Here is a 27,637-nt window from a genome sequence, read left to right as displayed (position 1 = left end):
CCCAAGTAATTCCTGTCCCACTTCACGTACGTCGGTTCCCCCTATCCCGCCCTCCCGACTTTCTATTGGTCTATTGAATTGCCAATCACTCCATTCTAAAAGTGCCTTAATTCTTCAGCTTATTTTCTCTGCTCACTCTGATATTCTGTGCTGTACTGAAACCTGGATAAGAAATGGGGAGGAAAGTTACCTCTACAAATTTCAAAATTAAGGAGCTCCCATCATCTCATCCATATGCAGAAGTTCTTACAATCCAGATTTCCTCTGTGACCCCATTTACGTTGTCACTGTTCTATTATCCTCTTTCTCTCACCCAAGCCCAATGGGATTCCTGCTATCAGGCTTTGACTGATGCAGCCACTCGTTTTCCAAATCCCCTTATACTCTGAGACTTCAGTATGCATGTTGATGTGCCTAACACCTCTTGAGTTAGTTTTTTGCTTTCCTTTATTGTGGATCTGGATCTCACGCAGTGGATTTCATTTCCCACCCACCAAGCTGTCCGTACCTTAGATCTGGTATTGGCTCGTCGGTTTCTACTTTATCTCCCACATCCTTCTCCGCTTTTCCATCCAACAGTTGGTAAGTAGTCCTTTGAATTACTCCTGGCTGGCCCAGATACCAGGCTAAAGTTGACCCTCTCAGTTTGTCACGAATTGTCCCCCCCCCCCCCCCCCCAAAAAAAAAAAAAAAAAATTCTGTTCCCTGAATGTAGAAGATCAAACCAGTCCTTTACATTGGGCTTTATCTGACATACTAGGAGGGGGATAATCGAACGGGAACGTCCATCTCCATGGCCCTCCATCTCCGAGGACTAGGGCGCGAAGGGGCGGGACAGACCGTATTATCGAACAAGGTGGGCGGCCATCTTTTCTTTCGATAATATGGTTGGTGCCGGCCAAATGCCTAGGATTTGGGTGGATTTGAGATGGTCGGCATCGGTTTTCAGCGATAATGGAAACCGAAGCCAGCCATCTCAAAAACGACCAAATCCAAGCCCTTTGGTCGTGGGAGGGGCCAGGATTCGTAGTGCACTGGTCCCCCTCACATGCCAGGACACCAACCGGGCACCCTAGGGGGCACTTTTAAAAATTAAAAAAAAAAACATTAAAATACCTCCCAGGTGCATAGCTCCCATACCTTGGGTGCTGAGCCCCCAAAACCCACTTCCCACAACTCTACACCATTACCATAGCACTTACGGGTGAAGGGGGGCACCTAGATGTGGGTGCAGTGGGTTTTGGAGGGCTCCCATTTACCAGCACAAGTGGAACAGGTAGGTGGGGGGATGTGCCTGGGTCCACCTTCCTGAAGTGCACTGCACCCACTAAAAACCGCTCCAGGGACCTGCATACTGCTGTCATGGAGCTGGGTATGACATTTCAGGCTGGCATAGAGGCTGGCAAAAAAATGTTTTTAAAGTTCTTTTTTTTTTTTTTTGTTGGAGGTTGTTAGTGACCACTGGGGGAGTCAGGGGAGGTCATCCCCGATTCCCTCCGGTGGTCATCTGGGCAGTTTGGGCACTTTTTTGGGACTTGGACCTAAAAAAAAGGGTCCAAAGAAAGCAGGCCAAATTCTTGCTAGGGCTGCCCTTCTTTTTTTCCATTATTGACCAAGGGCGCCCATCTGTTAAGCACGCCCTGGCACGCCCCTGTCCTTCCTTCGCTACCCTTCTGACACGACCACGGGAACTTTGTTCATCTCCGCGACGGACTGCAGTTGGGGGCGCCCAAAATCGGCTTTCGATTATACCGATTTGGGTCGGAAGATGGCTGCCCTTCTCTTCGAAAATAAGCTGGTAGATAAACTAGCGCCACTATGCCCGACAACCAGCTCTTCATCAGAAAAAAATCCCTGGTTCCACTCTGGTCTCTACTTGAAACATCAATTGTGGAGAGCTGAGCGTATATGGAAAAAATCTAGAGCTCAATCTGATCTAGTCTATCATAGATCTATAGATACAAAAATCCAAGGGAATGGTACAGTATAGGGTATGAAGTGCTTCTGCATAAGGAAGAAGAGCAGGACTTGGGGATGATTGTGTCTGGTGATCTTAAGGTGTCTAAACAGGTAGAAAAGGCAATGGTCAAAGCCAGAAGGATGCTCGGGTGCATAAGGAGAGGGATGACCAGCAGGAAAAAAGAAGTGATAGTGCCCTTGTTATGTCTCTGGTGAGGCCCCATTTAGAGTACTGTGTGCAATTCTGGAGACCGTACCTACAGAAGGATGTAAACAGGATGGAGTTGGTCCAGAGGGCGGCAACAAAATTAGTAAGCGGTCTCTGTCATAAAAAAAATATAAGGACAGGCTTATGAACTTCAGCATGGGGAGAAAGGGGATACGATAGAGATGTTTAAATACCTCAGTGGTATTAATGTAAAGGAGGTGAGCCTTTTTCAAATAAAGGAAACTCTGGAATGAGAGGGCATAGGATGAAGTTAAGAGGAAATAGGCTTAGAAGGAATCTAAGAAAACTCCTTCAAGGAAAGGGTTGCATGGAATGGCCTCCTGGTGGAGGTCGTGGAGACAAGAACTGTATCAGAATTTAAGAAAGCATGGGACAGGCACATGAGATTTCCTAAGTAGGAGTTAGGGGTTACTGAGGATGGGCAGACTGGATGGCCCTTATCTTCTGTCATGTTTCTATGTTTATAAACTTAGAGATTATAATTTTTCACTTGAAGACCGCTAAAAGGCGTTTCTTCATGGATCGTATCACAAAAGCCCCTAACCCTTCTAAGGAGCTTATGCAATTTTTTGCAAATTAATAACCCCTAATTGTGAAGCCATATCCTCCATGACGCCAACAGCTAAGGCTCTCTCAATTTTTTTTGGCTATGAAAATCTTGGATCTTGTTGTTACTTTCCTTCCTCCCTCAGTCCCCCAGCCCTCTTGAGCTTCCTCTGATTCTTCCTTGTATCTTCCCCCTAACCCCTCTCCACAATCTCGGGACACTTCCACCATGTCTTCTGCTATTGCTTCTGCTGCATGAAGTCCTTCCCCCTTTCTTGGCACCTCTTCCTGGTCATTGTTTCAACTTCAGACCCCTTTTCCCAAGATTATTTCATCCATGAGGTCTATTTTGTGCGCTTTAGATCCTATCCCATCCTCCTGGTTCAAAAACTCTTGTCTTGGCACTCTTCCTGAAATACTGCTTGTTTTGAATACTAGCTTGTCTATTGGTCAATTGCTATAGTTTGCTCAAGTCTCAAAAAACCCTCCGTAGATCCCCAAGTCCCAGCACATTATCGTCCAGCTTCAAACTTATGCTTCTTGTCTAAAATTCTCGAAAATATTGTTTTTGTCCAGTTTTCTTCCCTTGTTGAAAAGTCCCTTGCACTTCACCCATGACAGTCCAGGGCTTTTTTGAGGGGGTACTGAGCAGTGGCATTCCTAGGGGGGCTGACACCCGGGGCGGATCGCCGATGTGCAGCGCCCCCCGAGTGCACGCCGCTGGGGGGGGGGGGGGGTGCCGCGCGCCTGCCGGCTCTTCGTTTTCATGCTCTCTCTGCCCCGGAACAGGAACCTGTTCCGGGGCAAAGGGAGCATGAAAACAAAGAGCTGACAGGCGCGCGGCGTGCACCTGGGGCAGACCGCCCCCACCGCCCCCCTCCCCCCCTTGGTACGCCACTGGTACTGAGTACCGACACCTTTTCCATTGTCTGCTAAAATTGACCCATAGTCCCCCAAGTTTTAATGAAAGAGCTGAAGCTCTACACACACCAATTCTGCCTGGTCATAGGCTGTGACTGGTTGCAGGGGAGCTGGCTGTTGCTGGGTGTGTCCCTCAATGATCACCCCACCCCTGAAGGGTGGCCTGGCATTTGAGTACTGGCACCTTTTTTGATAGAAAAAATGCACTGCTGGTTTCCATCTGCACTTTAGCACAGAGACAGTCCTCACAGCTTTCCTTAGTGAAATCGATTCCCACCTGGACAAACATTTTGCTGTTCTTGCCATCTCACTTGATCTTTTGGCCACTTTTCACCTTTTGAACCATGATTTTCTCCTTTTCCAACTCTCCTCATTAGGTATATCTGGCTTGTTTTTGGTCTGGTTTTCATCATTCTTTTCTGCCTGCTCGTTCCAAGTAGGGTTGCCATATTTTGTCCTCTCAAAAAGAGGACACATGTCCCGCCCCTGCCCTCCCCTTTCACATCCTAGCCCCGCCCCCTGTCACATATTCCCCTCCCCCGGGTCACCTCCCCTCCCCTTACTTACTATCTACTGCCCTGGTGGTCTAGTGACCTCTTTGGGGCAGGAAAGAGCCCCCTCTTTCCTGCCCGGAACTCTGTCCTTGCCTGCATCCTGTTGCTGTGACGGTCTTGGGATTCAAAATGGCCACCGAGAGTTGAAGTCTTGCGAGGCTGCTTCAACTCTCGGCGGCCATTTTGAATCCCGAGATCGTCACAGCAACAGGATGCAGGGCAAGGGCAGCACTCCGGGCAGGAAAGAGGGGGCTCATTCCTGCCCCAAAGAGGTCACTAGACCACCAGGGCAGTAGATAGTAAGGGAAGGGGAGGCTAGGATAGGCTCACCGCCCGCCCGTTTGTCCAGAAATCCGGACAAACGAGCGGACTGACAAAACCCGTCCGGACCCCTGAGCATATCCTCAAAAAGAGGACATGTCCGGGTAAATCCGGACATATGGTAATCCTAGTTCCAAGTTATCACCACTTCTTACACATCTTCCCCCCACCCCTTATCATACGGTGTTCCACAGGGTTCTATCTTGTCCCCACTTCTTGTCCCCTTTATCATTTTCGTCACCCTTCTCTGGACCTTTTCTAATTCCATTCTATCTTTTTTGAGATACGGTGACCAGAATTGCACTCGGTATTCGAGGTGCGGTTGCACCATGGAGTGATACAAAGGCATTATAACATCCTTATTTTTGTTTTCCATTCCTTTCCTAATAATACCTAACATTCTATTTGCTTTCATAGCTTTCGCCTCACACTGAGCAGATGGTTTCAGCGTATCATCAACGATGACGCGTAGATCCCTTTCCTGGTCTTTGACTCCTAACGTGGAACCTTGCATTACGTAATTTGGGCTCTTCTTTCCGACATGCATCACTTTGCACTTGTTCACATTAAATGTCTTCAGCCATTTGGATGCACAGTCTTGTAAGGTCCTCTTGTAATTTTTCACAATCCTCTTGTGATTTAACAACTTTGAATAACTTTGTGTTGTCAGCAAATTTAATTACTTCACTAGATACTTCCATCTCTAGATCATTTATAAATATGATAAAAAGCAGCAGTCCCAGCACAGACCCCTGGGGAACCCCACTATCTACCCTTCTCCATTGAGAGTACTGACCATTTAACCCTACTGTCTGTTTTCTATCTTTTAACCAGTTTTTATTCCACAATAGAACACTACCTCCTATCCCATGACTCTCCAATTTCCTCTGTTCATGAGGTACTTTGTCAAACGCCTTTTGAAAATCCAGATACACAATATCAACCGGCTCACCTTTATCCACATGTTTCTTCACCCCTTCAAAGAAATGTAATAGTTTAGTGAGGCAAGATTTCTTTTCACTAAATCCATGTTGACTTTGTCTCATTAATCCATGCTTTTGAATATGCTCTGTAATTTTGTTCTTTATAATAGTCTGTACCATTTTGCTTGGCACCGATGTGAGGCTTACCGGTCTATAATTTCCCGGTTCACCTCTGGAGCCTTTTTAAATATTGGCATTACATTGGCCACCCTCCAATCTTCCAGTACCATGCTTGGTTTTAAAGATAAATTACATATTACTAACATTAGTTCTGCAAGTTCATTTTTCAATTCTATGAGTACACTGGGATGAATACCATCCGTTCCAGGTGATTTGCTACTCTTCAATTTGTGAAATTGCACCATTACATTCTCCAGGTTTATAGAGATTTCATTTAGTTTCTCTGACTTGTCAGCTTTGAATACCATTTCTGGCACCGGTATCTCTGCCAAATCTTCTTTGGTAAAGACCGAAGCAAAGAATTCATGTAATCTCTCTGCTATGGCTTTGTCCTCCCTGAGTGCCCCTTTTACCCCTTGGTCATCTAGCAGTCCAACTGATTCTTTTGCTGGCTTCTTGCGTTTAATATACCTAAAATTTTTTTTTACTGTGTTTTTGCCTCCAACGCAGTCTTTTTTTCGAAGCCCCTCTTAGCCTTCCTTATCAGCGCTTTGCATTTGACTTGTCATTCCTTATGCTGTTAATTATTATTTTCAGTCTGATCCATTTTCTGAAGGATTTTATTTTAGCTCTAATAGCTTCCTTCACCTCACTTTTTATCCATGCCAGCTGCCATTTGACCTTCCTTCCTCCTTTTTAATACGTGGAATATAACTGGCCTGGGCTTCTAGGATGACATTTTTGAAAGGCATCCACGCTGATATAAATTTTTGACTTTAGCAGCTGGTCCTCTGTTTTTTTTTCTTCACCGTTCTTCTCAATTTATCATAGTCTCCTTTTTGATAGTGAAATGCTAATGTGTTGAATTTCCTGTGTGTACTTACTCCAAAGATGATATCAAATCCATTCATATTATGATGACTGTTATCAAGCTGCCCTAGCACCATTACCTCCTGCACCAGCGGGGCCGATCTTATAAAATAAACGTGTCTTAACGGTAACCCATGTTGATAATGACCCCCACCCCCCTTTAGAGGATTATTTTATACAGATAGGCCCACAAGTTGTACTTATTTCAGAAAGGGACCATATTCAAAAGTTTCTTTATAGAATTGTGCCTCCTTCCCTGCAACCCAGAATTTAGCGGCAGACATTACATTTGCCCTGAGGCTTATGAAGATATCCTGTCCGATTTTATATGTATCTTATGTGTGAATAATGTTAGAGTACACACAACCCCCACCCCCCAAATACTCCTTCACACAAGGTAGTACACAGATGTCAAATAGATAAAACTGTGTGTTTAATGTACACCAATTGTGAAATAGAGGGGAGATTTTGATATTAATGATCAAGCCATCAACACAGCCAAAGCTGCTTGTTGCTAGAATAGGCAAGATGTTTAGTATAATCACTTGAGTCTTATCCCCCCCCCCCCCTTTTTTTAGTGACATGCTCAACAGTATAAGCAAATGAAACAGAAATAGCAATTCAGAAATTACAAAATAACGAGAACCACATCTTATCTGAAAATATATAAGCGCAGCTCCGGCTGCCTGTAATGGAGCCCATTTGCAGCCCCCCCCCTCCCCCCCCCCCCCAGGGAGCTGAGAAAATCCTTCAACTTAACACAGTCAACTTCCCAGATAAATTTAACCATTTTCTCCCCTATCCCCTAGTTAACCCCTCTTCCTTTCCCAGCCCCCTTAACAATGGGAGAATTTGCCCCATGTACCAACTAGCGTACCATAACCACACTCTAAGCCATTCATTTAGATATTTATAAGAACATAAGAGTAGCCATACTGGTCAGACCAATGGTCCATCTAGCCCACTATCCTGTTTTCCAAACAGTGGCCAAGCCATGTCACAAGTACCTGGCAGAAACCCAAATCGTGGCAACACTCCATACTACAAATCCCAGGGCAAGCTATTGCTTCCCATGTCTGTCTCAATAACAGACTATGGACACTTCCTCAGGAATTTGTCCAAACCTTTTTTAAAACCCAGATAAGCTAACCGCTGTTACAAGATCCTCTGGCAAAGAGTGCCAGAGCTTAATTATTTGTTTGAGTGAAAAATATTTCCTCCTATTGTTTTAAAAGTATTTCCATGTAACTTTCTCGAGTCTTTGTACTTTTGGAACGAGTAAAAAATCGATTTACTTCTACTCGTTCTACACCACTCAGGATTTTGTGGACCTCAATCATATCACCCCACTCACTGGTGGACTAGTGTCTCCATTTTAGTATTTTTGAGTTTTTCAATAATTTAAAAGTTTGCTACGGTACTAATATAAAAATGTCTTTAGTTTATATGGTATATGTGTGATTTATTTAGTTTCCTCTTAGAAAGTAATGAATGTAACCAAAACTCTAAGAGCACTCCTCACTTGTTATCCCAATTACAATAACTAACTATAAATGAAGAGTTGTACTAGGGGTAGGCGGTTGTTGGGGAGGGTGGGTAGGATGACGACTAAACTAGGTCCTGTTGTGCCTGCTAGAGGCTATCTGTTAATGCTGTGGTACAAAGTTCAAGTTTTAAAACTAGCGGGAAAAGAGTATGGAGATCAGTTGATAAAGTTTGCTTTTTTTATATTTTTATTCTGCCTGTAACTAACCTACAATTCTTCCTTTAAAGCCCAATCTTTAAGTTCCCGAAGTAAAATAATGTTCACTTACCAGATAAATGTCCTCTCCTCTCAGAACTTCTCAGAAAGAAAGTTAAGTGAGACCTTTCCTCCGTATATAGTTTTATCATTATTATTTCTTTATACATTTTTATCTTTGCTTTTATTGTAAACTCCTGAGGCAGGCACATTACATGCCGAAACACGGTACTGTGTTGAGTCTTGAGCACTGATATTACGTTTATTGTGTACTGTTGATTTTTTTTGAATACTGATATTATTTTATTGTGTACTGTTTTATACATATTGAATATTGAGCACTGATTTTATGTTATTCCTTTGAAAATTAGCACCATAGTCTGTATATTAACAATTCCAAATTATCAAAATCTGGGGGGAGCCCCTCAAGTCTCCAATGCCAAGGGAGTCTGAAACCTGCACTTGAAATAATGATTAAAAAAGCTCTGTGGCAATACAATCCTAACTTGTTTTATGCTGACCAAAATGATAAAGGGGATGGAGCTCTTCCCATATGAGTGAGGCTAAAGAAGTTAGGGCTCTTTAGCTTGGAAAAGAGATTGCTGAGGGGGGGATATGATTGAAGTCTATAAAATCCTGAGTGGTGTAGAATGGGTAAAAGTGAATTGATTTTTCACTCTTTGTAAAAGTACAAAAACTAGGGAACACTCAATGAAGTTACATGAAAGTACTTTAAAAAAAATAGGAAATATTTTTTCATGGAAAGAATAGTAAAGCTTTGGAACTCACTGTTGGAGGATGTGGTAATGGGCGGTTAACATATCTGAGTTTAAAAAAGGTTTGGACATACTTGCAACTGTGATGTCTCTGAGATATGGGGAGGGGGGGATGAGGTGGGGGGAGGGGAGAAATATAAAAACTTGTAACAATTTCTTGATGATAAGACAATTGTTTTTGCTGTTCGACAGATGCAAGCACATTCATGTTCTTTTTGTCTGGGTGAACTCTAAGAAGCTATTCTATTTTGTACAGTGTTGGCAATGGAGCGTCCATCATAAAACTGTTAGAATAGTGAATTAAGGGGGTCACTACAAAGGATGCACTATCTTGACCAGTTGAGTACAGTTGTCCATGGTGGAGGCAATGAGCTTTTAGTGCGGGGCTATAAGAAACAAGTTCCCCTTTTTGGGTTTATGTTGTTGATGTGTAGCGCTTTATAAATGTTAAGTAGTAGTAGTAGTGTTGCCTCATGTACACCTGATTTTATTTGTTCTGTTGCTGATTCTTGTCTTAACTTTGAATGCTAATAAACAGATCTAAATATAAAAAAGGTTTGGACAAGTTCCTGGAGAAAATGTCCATAGTCCGCTATTGAGATAGACATGTGGACATGGGGAAGCCACTGCTTGATCTGGGATTGGTAGCATGGGATGTTTGCTGCTATTTTGGTTTCTGCCAGGTACTTGTGACCTGGATTGGCCACTGCTGGAAGCAGGATACTGGGGTAGATGGACCATTGGTCTGACCTATGTTATGTTATGTTATGTTATGTTATGTTATATTATGTTAAAATCCCAGTCTGGCAATCTTCAGGTACTATGAATTTCCTTGCACATCCCAGTTGCATGCTGAGACATAAATGCAGGCAAGGGTAGTTTCAGTACCCAGAAAATGCACCAAAAGCTTTAAATCCATACTCGAGAGCAGGTCGCTGCATGCAGGAGTGTCCTGGGACCAGACATGCTTAGTTCTCACCGTGCCTTTTTGTATTTGCAGAGTGGCACTGAGAAAAATAAAGTGTGTGTGAACCTGAGCCTTCCTTTGCAACGCCACAAATGTCAGGTGAGGAGCCTTGGGGGGGGGGGGGGGGTGAGGGGGAGTGGAGGCTGCCATGCACTTCTGAGGTGGTACTTGTGGTATGGAAGTCACTGCGGGGGTGGAAGGGGGGGGCTGTCATGCACATCGAGGTGATGCTTGTGGTATGAAAGACACTGCTGGGTTTGGGGAGGGGAGTGGGGGTTGGAGGCTGCCATGCTTATCAAGGTGGTGCTTGTGGTATAGAAGTCACAGGGACGGAAGTGAGGACTACCATACACATCAAGGTAGTATTTGTGCTGTGGAAGTTACTGCTGAGTTTGGAGGGGAATGGGGAGCTGCTATGCACATTGAAGTTGTGCTTGCTGTATAGAAGTTACAGCTGGGTTTCAGGGGGGAGGGGAGAGTGGGGGGCTGTCGTGCACAGGTGTTTCTTATTGTATGGAAATCATTTCTGGGTTTGGGGGGGAAGAGGTGGGGGGCTGCCATGCATATCAAGGTGGTTTGGGAGTCACTGCTGGGTTTGGAGGGGAGTAGGGGGGTCGCTACGCACATTGAGGTGGTATGGAAGTCACTGCTGGGTTTGGTGGGGGGAGTGGGGGGCTGCCATACACATCGAGGTGGTGCTTGTGGTATGGAAGTCACAGTTGGGTTTTGCTGGTGTTCATGCAAATCTGTTTCTCTGGATTTCTGGAGTTGTCTTCTGATTGTGTTTGTTTTATGCTGTGCCTTCTTTGCTATGATCAGCTAATTCTCTTTTTTCTCCTTTATATAGGGAGTTACACCCCTTCTCCAGGGGGGTCCTTTCTCTGCTCTCACCCCCAGCATGTGGCCTCAAGATATCCTTGCCAAGTATACCAGGTATTTATGTAGAAGCTAGATATACAAATTACCCTCTTAATTTTTCTGGCCGTTTGGGTTGTTACAAAGCTTGGCAGTAAGACATAAGAGGGGGCCTGGGTGCTGGATTAAATAAGATCCAAATAAAGAAGCAACAGCTTAGCAGCGGAGGCAGTGGAGCCAGCATTATAACAGACTTTAGGGTAGTGGTAAGAACAGGGTTGAGAGGTTGGATAAAAGGCATGTGTGGGAGGAGGCTAATTTTGCTTCAAGTATGAGAATTGATATATTTATCTATGAAAGGTACTAGAGAACCAGAGAAGAAAAAATTCAGTTGGGCAGACAAAATGGTCCAAAGGCCTTTTCCTGCCATGATCAGCTTTGAGGAGGCTTCAGATAAGGATCTTACCTGGAAGGCGGTGTTTTTGATGGCTGTCGCGTCAGCGCTTAGGGCCTCTGAGATTCAAGCCTTGTCATGCCAGGGTCCTTTTCTGCAATTTTCAGAGTCGGGGTCACATTGTGTACGGTGCCTTCATTTTTACTGAAAGTGATCTCAGCTTTTCATGACAATTAGCCTCTTTTTCTTCCTCCTTTCAGGGATTTTAGGAAGCTGCGACACTTAGGTATTCGGCGGGTTCTCCTTCATTGTTTTCAGATATCTAATGATTTACAGTGGTCAGATCATTTGCTTGTGCTTCTGACCGGGCCCTGACGGATGAGGTGGTGTCTAAGCTGACTATAGCCCAGTGGATTAAGGAAACATATATTTTGGAAGGCTTCTGTCCGCCGGAGGTGCTGCAGGCTCATTCCACAAGGGTGCAGGTGACATCGTGGGTGGAAACGGGAGTTCTCTCCCTGGACGAGACCTGTAAGGCGGCTGCACTATAGAGTGGACGTGGCTGCTTTGTTGGATGCTTCCTTTGGTGCAGCAGTTCTATATCGGGGGGGGCGGCTTCCCACCCTCTTTAGGGACTGCATCAGTTTCTGGATTCATCAGCTGCAGAGGCTAAGGAAAGTAAATTATGCCTTACCTGCTGATAATTTTCTTTCCTATACTCGCAGCAGATGACTCCAGGATCCTCCCCTGTTCAGCCTGCATTCTTTTCTGTGTGGTTTTCCTTTGTTCTCTTTTCTTACAAAAAAAAAGGGGGCCAAGAAGAAGATAAAACTGACTATGATGCTGTGTGATGCACAGTGTTGATTCTCTTATAACTTATTGGTGAGGAAGGCTTCCGGATTCTTTTGCTTGGTTCTGCTTTGTAATGAGACATATACTGAGTGAAGGAGGGGCTGGCCGTCTGGTACCACTGCCTTTAGTTTGGTAATCTCTTACCTCCTCCTGCTGGTAGATAGACACAATCCATCAGTTTCTGGATTCATCTGCTGCAAGTAGGGTAGCCCTCTGGGAAGGATGAGGGCAAATGCTAGGGTGTTTCTGATTTCTGTTGGCACACACCAGAAAAAAAAATGAAGGAAAAGGAGAGGGAACTCTGGGAGAGATCGGCATATCTGGAAGGCAGACATAAAAAGGTGACTTCCCCAGATATTTAGAGATATTAAAAACAACAACAAAAAACAACAACAACAAAACAGGCAAGAGCTGCAGGAGATGGGGGCTGCACAAATTACTTCCATCTGGATGTGGTAAACCAAAAGATTATGGACAAGGAACAGAGCAAGCAGGTTGTTGACAAATAATTAAAAGAATCAACCAAAGAGCAGGGCAGGGATGGCACTTCCAAAAACCACAAGGAAGACGAAGAAGAGATTGTAGTCAATGCTGTTTATTAGAAATACGCCAGAAGGACTCGACACAGCGGCCGTGCTTCGGTGCCTATGCGCCTGCTTCAGGAGTCTAAGAAATAGATATAAATGACAAATAAAACAATGGGTATGCATAATAAAGGATATAATAATAAATAATACAAACAAGACATAAGTATATTAGATTTATCAACTAAAATTATAAAAATATTCTGTAAAACATATATGTGAGATAAAAATAAGAATGATATACCATGTGACATATGTAAGTGATGAAAAAATATAAAATATATTGTATATATGTACACTTCAAGAAAAGTAGTAAACAAGTATATAAATCACTGGGGATGTATAATAAAAAAGGATATACTTATTGAAATAATAAGAGGAAGACATGAACATATCAATTAAAAATATCAATTAAGGGTGTAGGAAATATGATAAAATATGAAATACATACATAAAACAAAGTAGTGAACAGATACATGCAATTAGGCCTATGAAAAAGATTTTGAAGTTAATAGAAGCACAAATTTCAAATAGCCTCTATGAAATAACAATAGTGTTACTCTTTGGTTGATTCTATTATAGTCGTAGGGTGTTCTGTTCCTTCACCTCTTGTAGGTTCTTTCCCTTAAATAAATTAAAAGGCCAAGGGCTGTGTTTACTAAGCAACGTTAGTGTTTTTAGCACGCCTACACTTTGCGTGCGTGCTAACCTTGTAGGTGCCTATAGTTATGTTTTAGGCATGTATATTGTTAATGCGCCTATAACACTGCTTAGTAAACAGGGCCCCAAACGACGACATATTGCAATATTAAAAATTAGAAAAGGTGAAGGGCAATTATGCGAATCATACTGAGATTCAAAAATGTTTTCAGGTTTTTGCCTGAGCTATATCAGGGAGATATTATATTACAGCACAGCAAATTGAGAAATATTTACAGGGAGTGGAACTTAATTGACCAATAAGGAAATGGAAGGTCTGGAGAGGGAAATAAGTGTTTTTTGAGGTGGTACAGGCAATTATGGAACTTTAAAGTGCGAAGGCACTAGGGATAAGATGGATTACACAGCAAAATTTTACAAAAACTTCTCAGAGGCAGCTCTTGTGACTGGCAGAAGGATTTAATGATGTCTTGAATGGAGGATTAGGGGAGGGGGAAATGGCACGTATAGTGGTATTACCAAAGTCAGGATGAGATCCAATTTGTGAGTCATATAGTCCAATCTCTCTTCTGAATCTAGGCATCAAATCATAGCCAAGGTGTTAACAAATAGGCTTACCACAAAGCTAATTCAAGAGGATCAAGTGGTCTTTATGGCAGGAAGATATGCTTTAATAATATTTAATTTGTGTGGTGGGCTATAATGTATCAGATTCCATCAGTGCTTCTAGCAGTTAATACTGAAAAGACATTTGGCTGTATGTGTTGGGTGTTCGTTTGTCACACTGCAAAAGATCGGGATTGGGCCAAAGTTTTGTAAATGCATAGAGCCTTTGTATACCCTACCAAAAGCTGGATACAAGTAAATGGGGGCGGGGTGGGGGAAGACTTGGAGGAGTTATTCTGGGTAGGGGCACAAAACAGGGTTGCCCTGTGTCCCCACTATTTTTTTGCTGTCATGCAGAGAAAATTAGTTGAAAAAGGGATAGTTTTCACCTATCAAAGATGGTGCTTTATACTGGTGATATTTATTTATTTGGCTTATGTTCTCTGTAGCATACCCTTGCCTAACCATGCCAATTTTGCTTCAAGAAATGAAAGCCTATAGTATGGTATCAGGATTCAGAGTAGATTATGTATGATAACTCAGAAGTGATGAAAGTTCATCTCTCAAAGGAGGAGGAAGAAACCATCAAGGGGCTTTCCTTTTAAATGGGTACACAAAAGTGTTAAATATTTAGGAGTCCAAATGCAGCACATACCACAGCTGTGTGTGGGCCTTAACTATGGAAAACTGATGCAAGGTATAGAAAAAGAATTGTATTTATTTAGTTACTAGTAAAAAAGGCCCGTTTCTGACACAAATGAACGGGCGCTAGCAAGGTTTTCCTCGGAGTGTGTATGTTTGGGAGAGTGTATGTGAGAGTGAGTGTTTGAGAGTCAGAGTGAAAGTGTGAGTCCAATCCATGCTCCTCTGTCACCTGGCCCCTCCATTCATCCCTATCCAGCAATTCCGCTGTCTCCCTGAGGCCTGCCCTGCAATCCTATGCATCCATGGCCATCTGTCCCCTCCATTCATCCCTATCCAGCAATTCCCCTCTCCCTGAGTCCTGCCCTTCCAATCCATGCTCCTCTGTCACCTGGCCCCTCCATTTTTCCCTATCCAGCATTTCCCCTCTCTGCCTGAGGCCTGTCCTGCAATCCATATCCATCCATGCCCATCTGTCCCCTCCATTCATCCCTATCCAGCAATTCCCCTCTCCCTGAGTCCTCCCCTTCCAATCCATGCCCATCCATGCTCCTTTGTCACCTGGCCCCTCCATTTTTCCTATCCAGCATTTCCCCTCTCTGCCTGAGGCCTGCCCTGCAATCCATATCCATCCATGGCCATCTGTCCCCTCCCATTCATCCCTATCCAGCAATTCCCCTCTCCTGAGTCCTGCCCTTCCAATCCATGCTCCTCTGTCACCTGGCCCCATCCATTCATCCTATCCAGCAATTCCCCTCTCTGCCTGAGGCCTGCCCTGCACTCCATATGCATCCATGCCCATCTGTGCCCTCCATTCATTCCTATCCAGCAATTCCCTCTCCCCCGAGTCCTGCCCTTCCAATCCATGCCCATCCATGCTCATCTGTCACCTGGCCCCTCCATTTTCCCTATCCAGCAATTGCCCTCTCTCCTGAGGCCTGCCCTGCAATCCATATCCATCCATGCCCATTCTGTCCCCTCTATTCATCCCTATCCAGCAATTTCCCTCTCTCCCTGAGTCCTGCCCTCCCAATCCATGCCCATCCATGCTCCTCTGTCACCTGGCCCCTCCATTCATCCCTTTCCAGCAACTGCCCTCTCTCCCTGAGCCCTGCCCTCCCAATCCATGCCCATCCATGCTCCTCTGTCCCCTGCCGCCTCCATTCATCCTTTTCCAGCAAGTCCCCTGTCTCCCTTCCATGACCCCCCCTTGCATCCATGCTCCTCTCTCTCTCTCATGTACCAGCCTGGCCCGCCCTCTTCTTCCCCCCCACCCCTTCGCATCCATGCTGTCGTTTCTCCCCTGCCCTCCCGCTCCCATTGTTGTACTTTAGTGGCCACCCTCTTCTCTCCCCCCAACATGGGTTTTTTTTTTTTTTTTTAATTGTTTTTAAATTTACCTCCGTTGCGGTTCCGGCAGCGAAGCGTCAGGGAAGTAGGCGGTGCTCCGACGTCTAGGTTTCCTTCGCTGTGTTCCGCCTTCTTTTGACGTCATCCTTGACGTCAGAAGAAGGCGGAACACAGCGAAGGGAAGGCTACACGTCGAGAGCGCCGCCTCCTTCCCTGACGCTTCGCTGCCGAGCGTTGCGAATTGGTTGAGTGTCATTGCTCCGCCCTCGACGTCATCACGTTTGACGCGGTGGGCGGGGCAGACACAATGCGATCTCACCCCCTTCACTTAGAATGTTGGCTAACTAACAGAGGCTTCATTAGAACGTTGGAGGTGCGTTTTATATAGAGAGATTTTCAAAAATGTGTAGCCTGCTTTAATTCCAAAATGGGGTACAATAGTACATACATAAAATCACATTTAAAACAAAAAAAAATCAAACATTTGCACTTTAGACACAGTTTATTAAAGGCAAGTCAGAGGCCATTCCAGCAAGAACACTTTAAAAAGCAATGAGTCTTTAAATGCTTTCTTGAATTGTTTGGACATAGTCTCAAATGTCCTGGGAGGTGTTCCACAAACTTAAAGCAGCAACTGAGAAAGCTCGAGCACAAGTATACGCAAAATGAATGTTCGGAATACTTAACTGTTTGTGACTTCTGATCGCAGCGACTGAATCAGCTGATACAAATGAAGAACTTCCGTGAATACATAGGTACAGTTTCATATATACATTGGTAGACCAAACATAATACCTTGAACCTAATCCTCTATTTTATAGGAAGCAAGTGAAGTCTTTTCAAGACCAGGGTGATAGGCTTCAATTTTTGAACACTGGTGATTACCGTGAATGTTGGGCTAACTCTAATCTTTCATGGCTTGATAGAACCAACCAGTGTCAATGTGAATACATTGCTCCAACTATATATAGTTGTTTTTGGCACTACCTATCCTGAAGGTGATACTGTGAAAGATTCAGAAGAAGATATTTAGTTAAATTTAGAAAAGGAAAATGCAAGGGTGTGTGTGTGTGACTTTTATATAAAGGTAGAGGCTAAGGAAGTCCTGGCAGTCCCTAATGTGCTGGAATATTTTAGAGCAGCCCAATTGCAAGTGAGCTGGAGTTCTGGGACTCATCCCATGTGAAAGTCTGGGCCAAGCTGGAGACAAGAAATGATGGCGGAGATACCTTTGCGGTACAGTTGCTGGCTACCCAAAAAGACCAGTCCAAATGGAAATTTAAGACCCCTTACAGGCAGTTAACTATAGAGATTTTCCCTTCGTGACTGTCTTTCACTTGATCCCAAAGCATACTTGGGGCTCATAGGTATAAGGTTTAATTGAGTTTGAACCATGAATTATATATTCAAGTTACTGAAGGAGGGAGGAGATAGGGTTGTCATGTTAGGTCAATTAATAGCTGGGGGAGGTTGGGGCTCATGGGTATAGGTGTAAGAAGGAGTTTGAACCATGACTTATATAATCCAGCTTACCAAAGGTGGGAGAAGTTAGGGTTGTCTTGTTTAGGGAAGTTAATAGCTGGGGATGGTACTGTAGCTAGTTTGATGTCTTAAGACGATATGGATTGAAAAATAAAGACGTTACTATACTATCTACAACTACAACATCACTTGCCTTCTGAGGCTGAGAGCACAGCTGCGTCTGTTTTTGGGCTGTGTGGGCCCTCTTCAGTTTGCAATGACCGTGACCGTTTTATCGCGGAAACAAAGGGTGGGATGTGGTCCCTTTCGTGTTACTGACAGGGTTTTGGCAGCCATCTTGTCAGTATGTGAGCTGGGGTGCCTTTGTTTTTTTTTCCATGCTTCTCTTTACCCAGTTCAGCTGCTTCGGGGACTTTCTCAAGGGAGGAGTACCTGTTCTCAACTTTCTGCCTGTTCAGTGGCACAATGTTAAAAAAAAAAAAGTGGCAAGGGAACGGGTCCCAGATGGTGATTAACTGTAGATAGGGGAGTTTTGGGGGTTGTGTCTGCCGCCTGTTTAGCGGAGTCGAGGTTCGTCAGGCCTGGCGCCAGTACTTCCTCACACCTATTTTGCTGCCTCTGTTGCAAGAGGCATGTTCGGGGCAGACAGGGGCTGCCTGGGGCAGGAGACCTTAGAGAAAGGGGACCTCCTTCTGCCACTCGGGGGTTCATACAGCACAGTTGTGTGTTTCCTCAAGGCCCTTTCCCTTCTTATTGTTTTCCCTTTGATATCTGCTTCTGCAGCTTTCAGCACAGCCTGCATTGGCAGGCCCTAGGCAGCTGCCTGTTTCCTTTCGTTGCTGGGGTAAGATCGTGCTCAGTGACAGTCTCATTGCATCTTTGTCCCTTATTTACCTCTGGGCAGGACTTAGCCACTGCAGTCCTGACTAATTATCTGATTCCTGGCTTTTCTAGAGCAAAGCACATGCAGATGTAATATAAGCCAGACTAATTTGTTGATGTGTTCCTGTGGCTTTTGTCTCTCTGTTAGGCTGTTATACTTCCCATAGACAGAGTGCCCTGGGATGCAGTCTCAGTGCTATACCTGTGACCTCGTCAGCTTGCAATGGTATAAGAGGCCGCAGCTCCTGTACTTTGATGTAACTGTGTGCCAGCCAGCATGAGATGCTTTCTGCTTAGTTTTGGCAGTCTCATGAGCATCGGAGGCTGCCCCCATTTCAGTGATAAATTGACTGAACCAACCATGTTGCAAACAGGTCTTCCAGTCTCAGTTCTCAGTCTTCTCATAAAACTTACAGGGGTCAACATGCTTCTCAATATTTGAGAGGCTACCTTTATAACTGGAGCACATGTTGTGTCTAGTTTTTCATGACAACCTATGTTCTCTCTTGATTGATTGATCTGGGGTCTAGTTCATGCCTTTTTTTTCCGCTTGGGTGCATACGCGCACAGCATTCTTTCCATTTTGGGACTCTACTGTTCTATATGGGCACGTGTAAGTGACACAGGACGCCTGTCAGTACATGATGTTTAACAACCCCCCCCCCCCACAACCCTAAAACCAATCTACATGCAGCTGGACTGCGTTTTCTTGAGGGGCTTCCTTGATGGCAGCAATCACCTCGGGCCCTCTGCAGGTCAGAAGTGCCTGGTGGTACCCAGTTGCTTGCACTTTCAGGGCAATCCATGGAGGCAGGGCTTTTTACGGCTGGGACAGCTGGCACTCCCTTCTGTGCTCAGCTTCCTTTTATGCTTTTCCATGTTAGCTTTTGTCATCCCCATCAGGTGCATCTGGGTAGTCAGCCAACTTGCCAATCCAAGGACACGACTCCTCCCCAGCTTTATGCAGGAATTTTTTTAATAACTGGAAACCATAATAGTTAATGAACGCAAAACTCTCTTCTTTCCAAGATGAGCCTTTCCTCAGATGTCATAGCACTTAACAACTCAGTTCATATAGGGCCCCAGTGTAGAGCCTTGTATAATTATTGGCAGCCCAGGCCTGAGACTCTAGTTCGGGATCTAAAATGATATAAAAACTTACAGGCCTGTGTCTCTGACTTGAACTTCAGAGTTGCTCAATTTGGTGGTAACAGTTGCTTTTGTAACTAGTACAAATGGCTCCTCAGGAAGCTATAGCAATATGGTGGTCAGAACAGCCAGGTGCAAGGGAATTGCAAAAGTTTGTGGTTAAGCAAGCTAAGGATGAGAACATGTTTAAGATTTGAAGCTACTCATTAGCATAAGCCAATCAGTGCAAACCATGACATTAACATAGATCCAATCAGATGTGCTACCCATATCCTGAGTAAACCTATAAAAATAGCGTACTTCCTGCTTCAAGGGAGAGAGGCGTCCACTACTCCCCTCTCTCCAGGGGGAAACCAATGCACAATATCTAATTGGCTAAGTAATTGCTTTCCCTTGAGTGAGCTTTGAGTCTTTGATATCTACTAATTGGCTTTGAGTAGTAAAATATAACATTATAGACCAAACCCAGATAGCACCTGTTTGCAGCTGGATATTACATTCCTATAACCAATTTGAATTTGTACATTGCCACTTGTATATCTTTGGAGTCTTTGGTAAAGTAAATAATTTATAACCTTCAGAACTATACTATCTCTCCTTCTCTTTATTAATTCTGTTCATAATCCTTGATTTGGTTTAAAGAATAAGTGCACTATTCTATCCAGTGATGGAGTCAGTTTTGGGATGCAATCAGCCTTCTCGGGGTTCTCTCTGGTACTAGACAGCTGAACTGCAGTACCAGGCAGAACCTAGGGGACAATTAAACCCCCCAAATAATTCAGCCTCCACTCTTAAAGGGTGTCAGACCAAAACCCTCTTTCCACCTGCACCCAAGTCCTTAGACACTTGTCTCCTACAGAGTTGTAATGCAGTTCTTTTACGGAACCTCCTGTGCTTGGATAAAGTTCATTCAGGAGCCCAGTACAGCCTCATGAGCCTTAATAAAGTCATTCACTTAGCAAAGTGTTTTAAGGAAAACTCCTTCACTTGAATAAAGTTCAGTTATTTAGTACAGTCTTTTAACTCGAGCTTTCTATGCCTTCACCTCAGCAAATGTCCTGAGGTTACGGGAACCCCCACCCTTTCACATACCAGCCCTTGAACACCTGATATCCACCCACATGGGTCTGGCTTGAGTACAAAGTCCAGCTTCTATTATCTTTCAAAACAAATTCAAATACTTGCAGCAAGCCCACAGTCTGGTTCAAGCATCCAAACTTCCAAGGTTCCTCCCCTTAGTGTGCCCTCTTCCACCTTTGACTAAAACTGGCCAGCAAAGATGTTATGAAGTCCTTATGCTTCTCTCTTTTTATCTTTTGCAGGGCAGAAGTGTCCATGGATTCCTCCCCAGCCTTTGCATCCACCTTTTGAATCTCTCCCTCTCCTTTTGCTGGCAACCGCTCCATGTACTCTGCTCCTTCTTTTAAATTGTTAATCCCAGGCAGCTGCCAATCCTTAGCATTAGCCTGCCTGACAAGGTCCTGGTCCTTCCTCTCGGAGTTCTGGGACCTGAAGTCTGGCTTACCCCCCCCTTGAATGGGTCAGTTGACTCCCTCATAGGATCCTGGGAATTAAGTGTAGCCCCTCTCCAGGCATCAGGTGACCTACTCCAGAGAAGCTGGGAGTTGTAGTCCCTCCACTGCTCCTGTAGATGTTTGCCTTTCTGGCGTCTTGATTCTGTGTCCCTCACACTAGGTCTTCTGGGTCCTTCACATTTGACTCTCGAGTACGTTACCCTGATGCTGGATTGGCCTGTGGCTTCTCTGGCACTTGTATTACTTTTCATTGTGTGCCGATGACAGAGTTATTCAAAGTAGTCAAATCATGGGAAGATTGTGGAAAAACTACAAGAGGACCTTACGAGACTGGGAGACTGGGCGTCTAAATGGCAGATGACGTTTAATGTGAACAAGTGCAAAGTGATGCATGTGGGACAGAGGAATCCAAACTATAACTACATCATGCAAGGTTCAGCGTTGGGAGTCATGGACCAAGAAAGGGATCTAGGTGTCATCGTTGATGATACGTTGAAAACTTCTGCTCAATGTGCTGCCGTGGCTAAGAAAGCAAATAGAATGTTGGGTATCATTAGGAAAGGGATTGAAAACAAAAATAAGGATATTATTCTGCCGTTGTATCGCTCCATGGTGCGACCCGCACCTCGAGTATTGTGTTCAATTCTGGTCACCGCATCTCATAAAAGACACAGTGGAATTGGAAAAGGTGCAGAGAAGGGCGACAAAGATGATACAGGGGATGGGACGACATTTCCTTGTTCTTTCGGTCACTGTTGGTGACAGGGTGCTGGGCTTGATGGACCCTTGGTCTCTCCCAGCATGGCAATGCTTATGTACTTATGTATTGGCCAGCTTGCAGTCCTTGCAGAGCTGCTTCCAGGGAGTGGGTGTCAAGATTCAGAGGTTGCTGAGTCAGTCTCTTTGCAGCTTGCTGTCAATAGGGAGCTCTGGTGGAAACAGGTGGATTCTGGTGTTCCGACTGGCAATATTTCTCAGTCTCATTAATTAGAACCAATGTGCAGCCATACCAGCCAGTTCTAGGGCACAACCTCCCTGGCCTCTTTGTGACTCCCACAGGGGTCACACAGTTCTGGCTTAGGTGTCATTTCAGCGGCTTTATACCTTGCTCCAAGTTGGGCAAGCTCCCTCTTGAGGGTAAGGTTGGTTACAGCTCTAGAGACTCCAAGCCTCGGAGGTTACAAGGCTCCCGCCTTGAGCTCCTTTTGTTCCTCTCAGTCTCATCTTCACGGTCGTGAGCCCAAGTGCTCCAGACCAGATAAATCTAATCTTCAGGATTCCCACTTCAATTCAGGATTACCACTGTTTGGGCTGTCAGGACAGGTTTGGCTTCAACTTACATGCCTCGCAGGGCGTTCTGTGCCTCCAAGTCTGGGGTCTCGGTTGTCTCCTCGGGTTTCAGTATAGCAGGTCACCTCTGCAGGTTCTGTCAGGAGCAGACCAACCTTGCGTCGGTCAGATGTGTCTTGACCATGCTGGAGCTGGGTTGCAGTTGGAGTTTTTTTTCTGTTCCTTTGTGGCTTTTCTCTTGGATTATCTCTGCAAGCTCCAGTCCCAGTGGTGGCTAGTTCAAGCCACCTTGTGAACGCTTCTTCATATCGGCACAGTTGATGCTGTCTCCATTTTCACTTGGGGCATGGGAGGTTATTCTGTTTTCTTTGGGGTTCCGATGATGGGACTTTTCTTCCACTTAGATTTCAGAAGTGTTACGGGTCAACATTTACCTTGGGACCCTTGCAGTCAGTAATAGTTTCAGTCCTTTGGGAGAGTTTATAACCTCCCTGGATCTCAAGGCCCTGTGCTTTCATATTCCCTGGTCACCTGCGCACAGAAGATTTTTCTGTTTACACGCCGTGGAGGCCATTATCCCTTTCATTCAGCATTTTCACATTTCCAAGGACATATTTGTTTCAGGTCCTGGTGGTGGTGACAGCCTTCTTTTCGCAAGCATCAGTGGCAGGACTCAGCCATGCTGACCCTTTGGCTTATTTGCGACTCTTACTGTCATGGGAGTCTGTGAGTTTCTTCCTGGATTGCTGTTTTTCTTGATCCGTAAGGTGTCGAATTCTAGTTCTCCAAGAGGCAGTTGTTACCACGGCACATCTTGGAGTATCTGGGAGGTTCTATTTTATATAGGTGTTGGGAAGTCATTTCTCTCCAGCAGACATCTTCGATGTGCTTCCAGCTGCCAGATTCCACAGCAGACCACTTCTGCGGCTCCTGCTCCACTCTTAGTCTCCCTTTATGAGATGCCTCCAAGTCCATCTCAGCCACAGCTGGTGGCTCAAGTGCTCCTTTCCTTGGACATTTTGGAATATCGCTCTCTTGGTGTGGCAGCTGTCCACAGTACTGGTTTGCTAGGAGTGCCTAGTTGGATGTCACAGATTTCTGAGTTCTTCCAGGGACTTCAACAGTTGACAATTAATTAATTAAGGATTTATTTACCACCTCTTCGAAGGAATTCCTCAAGGAGCGGTGTACTCAGTATGAATAAATCAACAATAAGCATTAGGCAATTGCAGCAGTAAAAATGATATAAACTGCATGTAAGTTTGTACAAATGTTCTACAAAATTTCTGGCTGCAGCATCTAGCTAAGCTTCCACAGGAGACTGAGGGTCGTTACATATACCCCTGGATTCTGTATGTGGGGGCCCAAAACTTCATGCCCAAAATTTGGGCGCATCTTAATTGAGTAACGAGCTGTTAACTAACAATAATTGTGCTTACAACCAATTAGTGTAGTTACTTGGTTTCAGTCTAGGATTTGTTGCGGCATTTTGCTACAGCACTGTTCTATAAATATCCACATGCAAATCTTTAGTATGTATGCAGCTGAAAAGGGGGCATGGCAATGGGAAGGACATGGGCAGGTCAGGGGCGTTCACTAAAGATGCACACAGTATTATAGAATTCAGGGAATCTGCACCTAATTAACATACAAGGATTTACACCAGGTTTCAGTTGGTGTGAATCCTTGCACTCAAAGTTGGGCGTGGATCCTGGGTACTTAAGCACTATTCTATAGACAGTGCACAACTCAAGTGCCATGTATAGAATAGCGCACTACGCAAATATTTTTGGCACCCATATTTGAGCGCATATTTATTGAATCTAGTCTATAAATGTGTTAATGTGCTTTATGCTTCTTTCTGCAGAAGGAGGAGTCAGTGGAGCAGCCAGAGTTTCGCTACGATGAATTGGCTTCCGGGTGGACAAGGAAGGTGAGATGTTAGCATTGCTGTTGGGGTTCTCTTTTCTTCACAAAATTACATACGGAGTAGTCCATTTTTCAAAGGAGATTCGCGTGACTGAAAAGTATTTTACCTGTCACGATCAACTAGCTGGAAATTGCCTTCTTTTAGTGCAGCTTGACGTCTGCATGTTGGAACATTTCACCCGCATCGAGAGGAAGTCTTACCGTCAATGAGGTTTAAACTAGGGGACAAATATGGTTGTAGTTTGAATTTTCAGATCTACCAGTACAAATTTCCTGCAAAATGCTACCCATAGAAAAAGCAGTTGCAAGTGATTGCATGTGAAAAGTACATATGGGGTCGATATTCGAAGCTCCTGGTCAGTTAAATCATTTGTGCTTGGCTATATGCTAATATTCTAATATTCAGTGGCACTTAACTGGTTAATGCTGCTAAATATCAACACAGACCTCTAAACTCAAAGCCAGCTATTTTGTTGATGGTCAGAGGGCAGAGCTGGCACTTATGCAGTTAAATGCTGATAATCAGCCTAACTTAGGAGTCAAATTGGACTGCATAAAAGTCCTATCTTTATGCAGTTACATGTTGAATAGTGCATTTAAATGCATATGGCCATATATACCTGGATATTCAGTGCAGGTGCCCAGACATGGCCACTATTGAGTATCTGGGAATAACACTGCCAGTGGCTAAAAAAAAAGCTCACCGCCTCTGACTGAATATTGACCCCAGGATCTTTATCCCAATGCATTAATAAAGGCAAGGTATATGGGTGGTTAAGAGAAGTAATGGAAGAACAACCGGATCATCACCACAATCATTATTGTGGAACAATAATCTCTGGTTTCTCTTCAGAATTAGATTGTAAGCTCTGTTGAGCAGGGACTGTCTTTTCATGTTCAAGTGTACCGCACTGCGTACGTAGCGCTATAGAAATAAGTAGTAGTAGTAAACCCTACAGGCTGGGTTTTACAATGTGCAGGTTATTTTTCACCTTGCTGGAAATAGTAGTATCACTGCTATGGCAGTAAGCCTGTAGATGCAGACACTTCTAAAATTGTCCCATCATATGTAGAATGTTCTATTATCATTTATCCACTCGTTACCTTGTGTCCTGGTTTAACAGGAGGGGGAGGGGGGGAGGGGCAAAGCAAAGTCTGAAAAACTCTCACCAAGGATTTGCATTTCTCTCCAGAATGTACAAGGAATTGTACAGTTAATCACAAGCTACTGATGAAAATATCCCAGCTACATACATACCAGGGACGCATCTGCTTTGAATTTCAGTGATAAATTTTACTTAGTCATTGTACTTATATATTACTATTAAAACAATATTTAATTATCTTAAGCTATGTTGTTACTGACATTTTAGTGTTACTACCTAGTGATTTCCCAATTTACCCCCAACTTCATGCTAATATTTAATAGAGCCCAAGACATATCGAAAAGGGAAGCTATTCCGAAGATATGTCACCTGCTCCTTAGGTCAACCCTTGGATGATATTTGGGACGTTTTGAGGGCTTTATCCATAATGGAACAAGTTGGGTTGGGACTGGGGGGATGTCGCATGTATGATATTGAATAAGTGTATGATGTTAGGTTAGGTAATTATGGTGTATTAGCTGTGTAGGAGCTTAAATGTTTGAATATTGATAATGGTGGTTGTTAATGGTGGTTTGAATTTGTTGAACCTATCAACTCTAGGTTGATACTTGTTTGGCGACATGTATCTATAAGTGTTACAACTATCCTGTAATTATTGTACCCAGTGTTGTGTTTGTTGTTCCTTAGGTAGTGAGAGATTAAGGATCTCAGGCTTGGAAAGATTAGCCTTCAACCCAGACAAACGTTAGGCTTCCGGCATGCCCCTGATAAGGATCAACAGATCCTAGCCTAGACCCTCAATAGATGAATGCTCTCGAAGCTTATGGGCCAAAGGTTCCATCATCAGGGCAAACAACGGGGGCAACAAAGGGCACCACCCTTCTGCTTCCCACGAGACAGGACAATGGAAGATGATTATTCCCATTCACATGAACACAGGCCAACAGCTGAGTATACAGATTCATATCCAGCTAATAAATCTCTCCCCAGTGCCACTTTGTGTAACATCCCAATTACTAACTCCCAATCCACCCAATCAAATGCTTTTCAGCGTCTACTGCTACTGCTTTTAGGGGCAACTGTTCCCAACAGGCCTTACAGAAGATGCTAAGCACCCTTTGGATTACCATCCGCTGCCTGCTTACCTGAGACGAAGCCCACCTGATCAGGGTGAATCAATTGCAGCATATATTTTGCCAACCACTCAGTCAGTATCTTAGCCAATAACTTAGGGACATTAGTCAGGAGGGATATAGGCCGATACCCCCTGCACTCTGTAAGGTAGCACTGTGATTCCTGCAAACCTGCCTGCTGTGGCTAAGAAAGCAAATAGAATGTTAGGTATTATTAGGAAAGGAATGGAAAACAAAAATGAGGATGTTTTAATGCCTTTGTATCACTCCATGGTGCGACCGCATCTCGAATATTGTGTTCAATTCTGGTCGCCGCATCTCAAAAAAGATATAGTGGAATTAGAAAAGATGCAGAGAAGGGCGACAAAAATGATAAAGGGGATGGGATGACTTCCCTATGAGGAAAGGTTAAAGCGGCTAGGGCTCTTCAGCTTGGAGAAAAGGCAACTGAGGGGAGATATTATAGAGGTCTATAAAATAATGAGTGGAGTTGAACGGGTAGATGTGAAGCGTCTGTTTACGCTTTCCAAAAATATTAGGACTAGGGGCATGCAATGAAGCTACAATGTAATAAATTTATAATGAATTGGAGAAAATCTTTCTTCACTCAATGTGTAATTAAACTCTGGAATTCGTTGCCAGAGAATGTGGTAAAGGCGGTTGGCTTAGCGGAGTTTTAAAAAGGTTTGGACGGCTTCCTAATGGAAAAGTCCATAGACCATTATTAAATGAAAATCCACTATTTCTGGGATAAGCAGTATAAATGTTTTGTACTTTTTTGGGATCTTGCCGGGTATTTGTGACCTGGATTGGCCACTCTTGGAACAGGATGCTGGACTTGATGGACCTTTGGTCTTTCTCAGTATAGCAATACTTATGTACTTATGTAAACCTCATATAGTAGGTCAACTCCTCTCCCTCCTGAAGTGAATTAAACACTGGGTAAGCAGAGACACCACCTGAGACCTAAAGGTTTGTAAAGAAGGCCCGGTGAAACCATCTAAGCCTGGGAATTTTCTGGGCTTCAAGTCCTGAATTACTTGAAGGACCTCCTCCTCTGTGATTGCCCCCATCCAGCGCACAGGCTTCCTCCAACCTAGAACTGGCAATTGGAGGGTTCCTAAATAGTCCACCACAGACTGAGGATCCCCCAGTCATTCTGGCGTATACAACTCTTCATAAAACTCCTTGAAGCAATTTT

The 27,637-nt window shown here is 44.2% G+C and overlaps 1 protein-coding gene across 1 annotated transcript in view; it reads left to right on the top strand.

Moving 5' to 3' along the window:
- SGSM3 (small G protein signaling modulator 3) overlaps positions 1-27,637 on the top strand; it is a 160,162-nt gene that overhangs the window by 37,848 nt on the left and 94,677 nt on the right. The window contains 5 exon segments of the mRNA XM_030210556.1: positions 10,021-10,086; positions 10,835-10,854; positions 10,856-10,917; positions 24,132-24,175; positions 24,178-24,201. Coding sequence (XP_030066416.1) covers positions 10,080-10,086; positions 10,835-10,854; positions 10,856-10,917; positions 24,132-24,175; positions 24,178-24,201 — 157 coding nt within the window. The 5' untranslated portion in view covers positions 10,021-10,079.

Source organism: Microcaecilia unicolor, chromosome 1, assembly GCF_901765095.1.
Source record: "Microcaecilia unicolor chromosome 1, aMicUni1.1, whole genome shotgun sequence".
NCBI classification, from domain to species: domain Eukaryota; kingdom Metazoa; phylum Chordata; class Amphibia; order Gymnophiona; family Siphonopidae; genus Microcaecilia; species Microcaecilia unicolor.
Note: the sequence above shows the minus strand (reverse complement) of the source record. Positions and strands in the feature narration are given on the sequence as shown.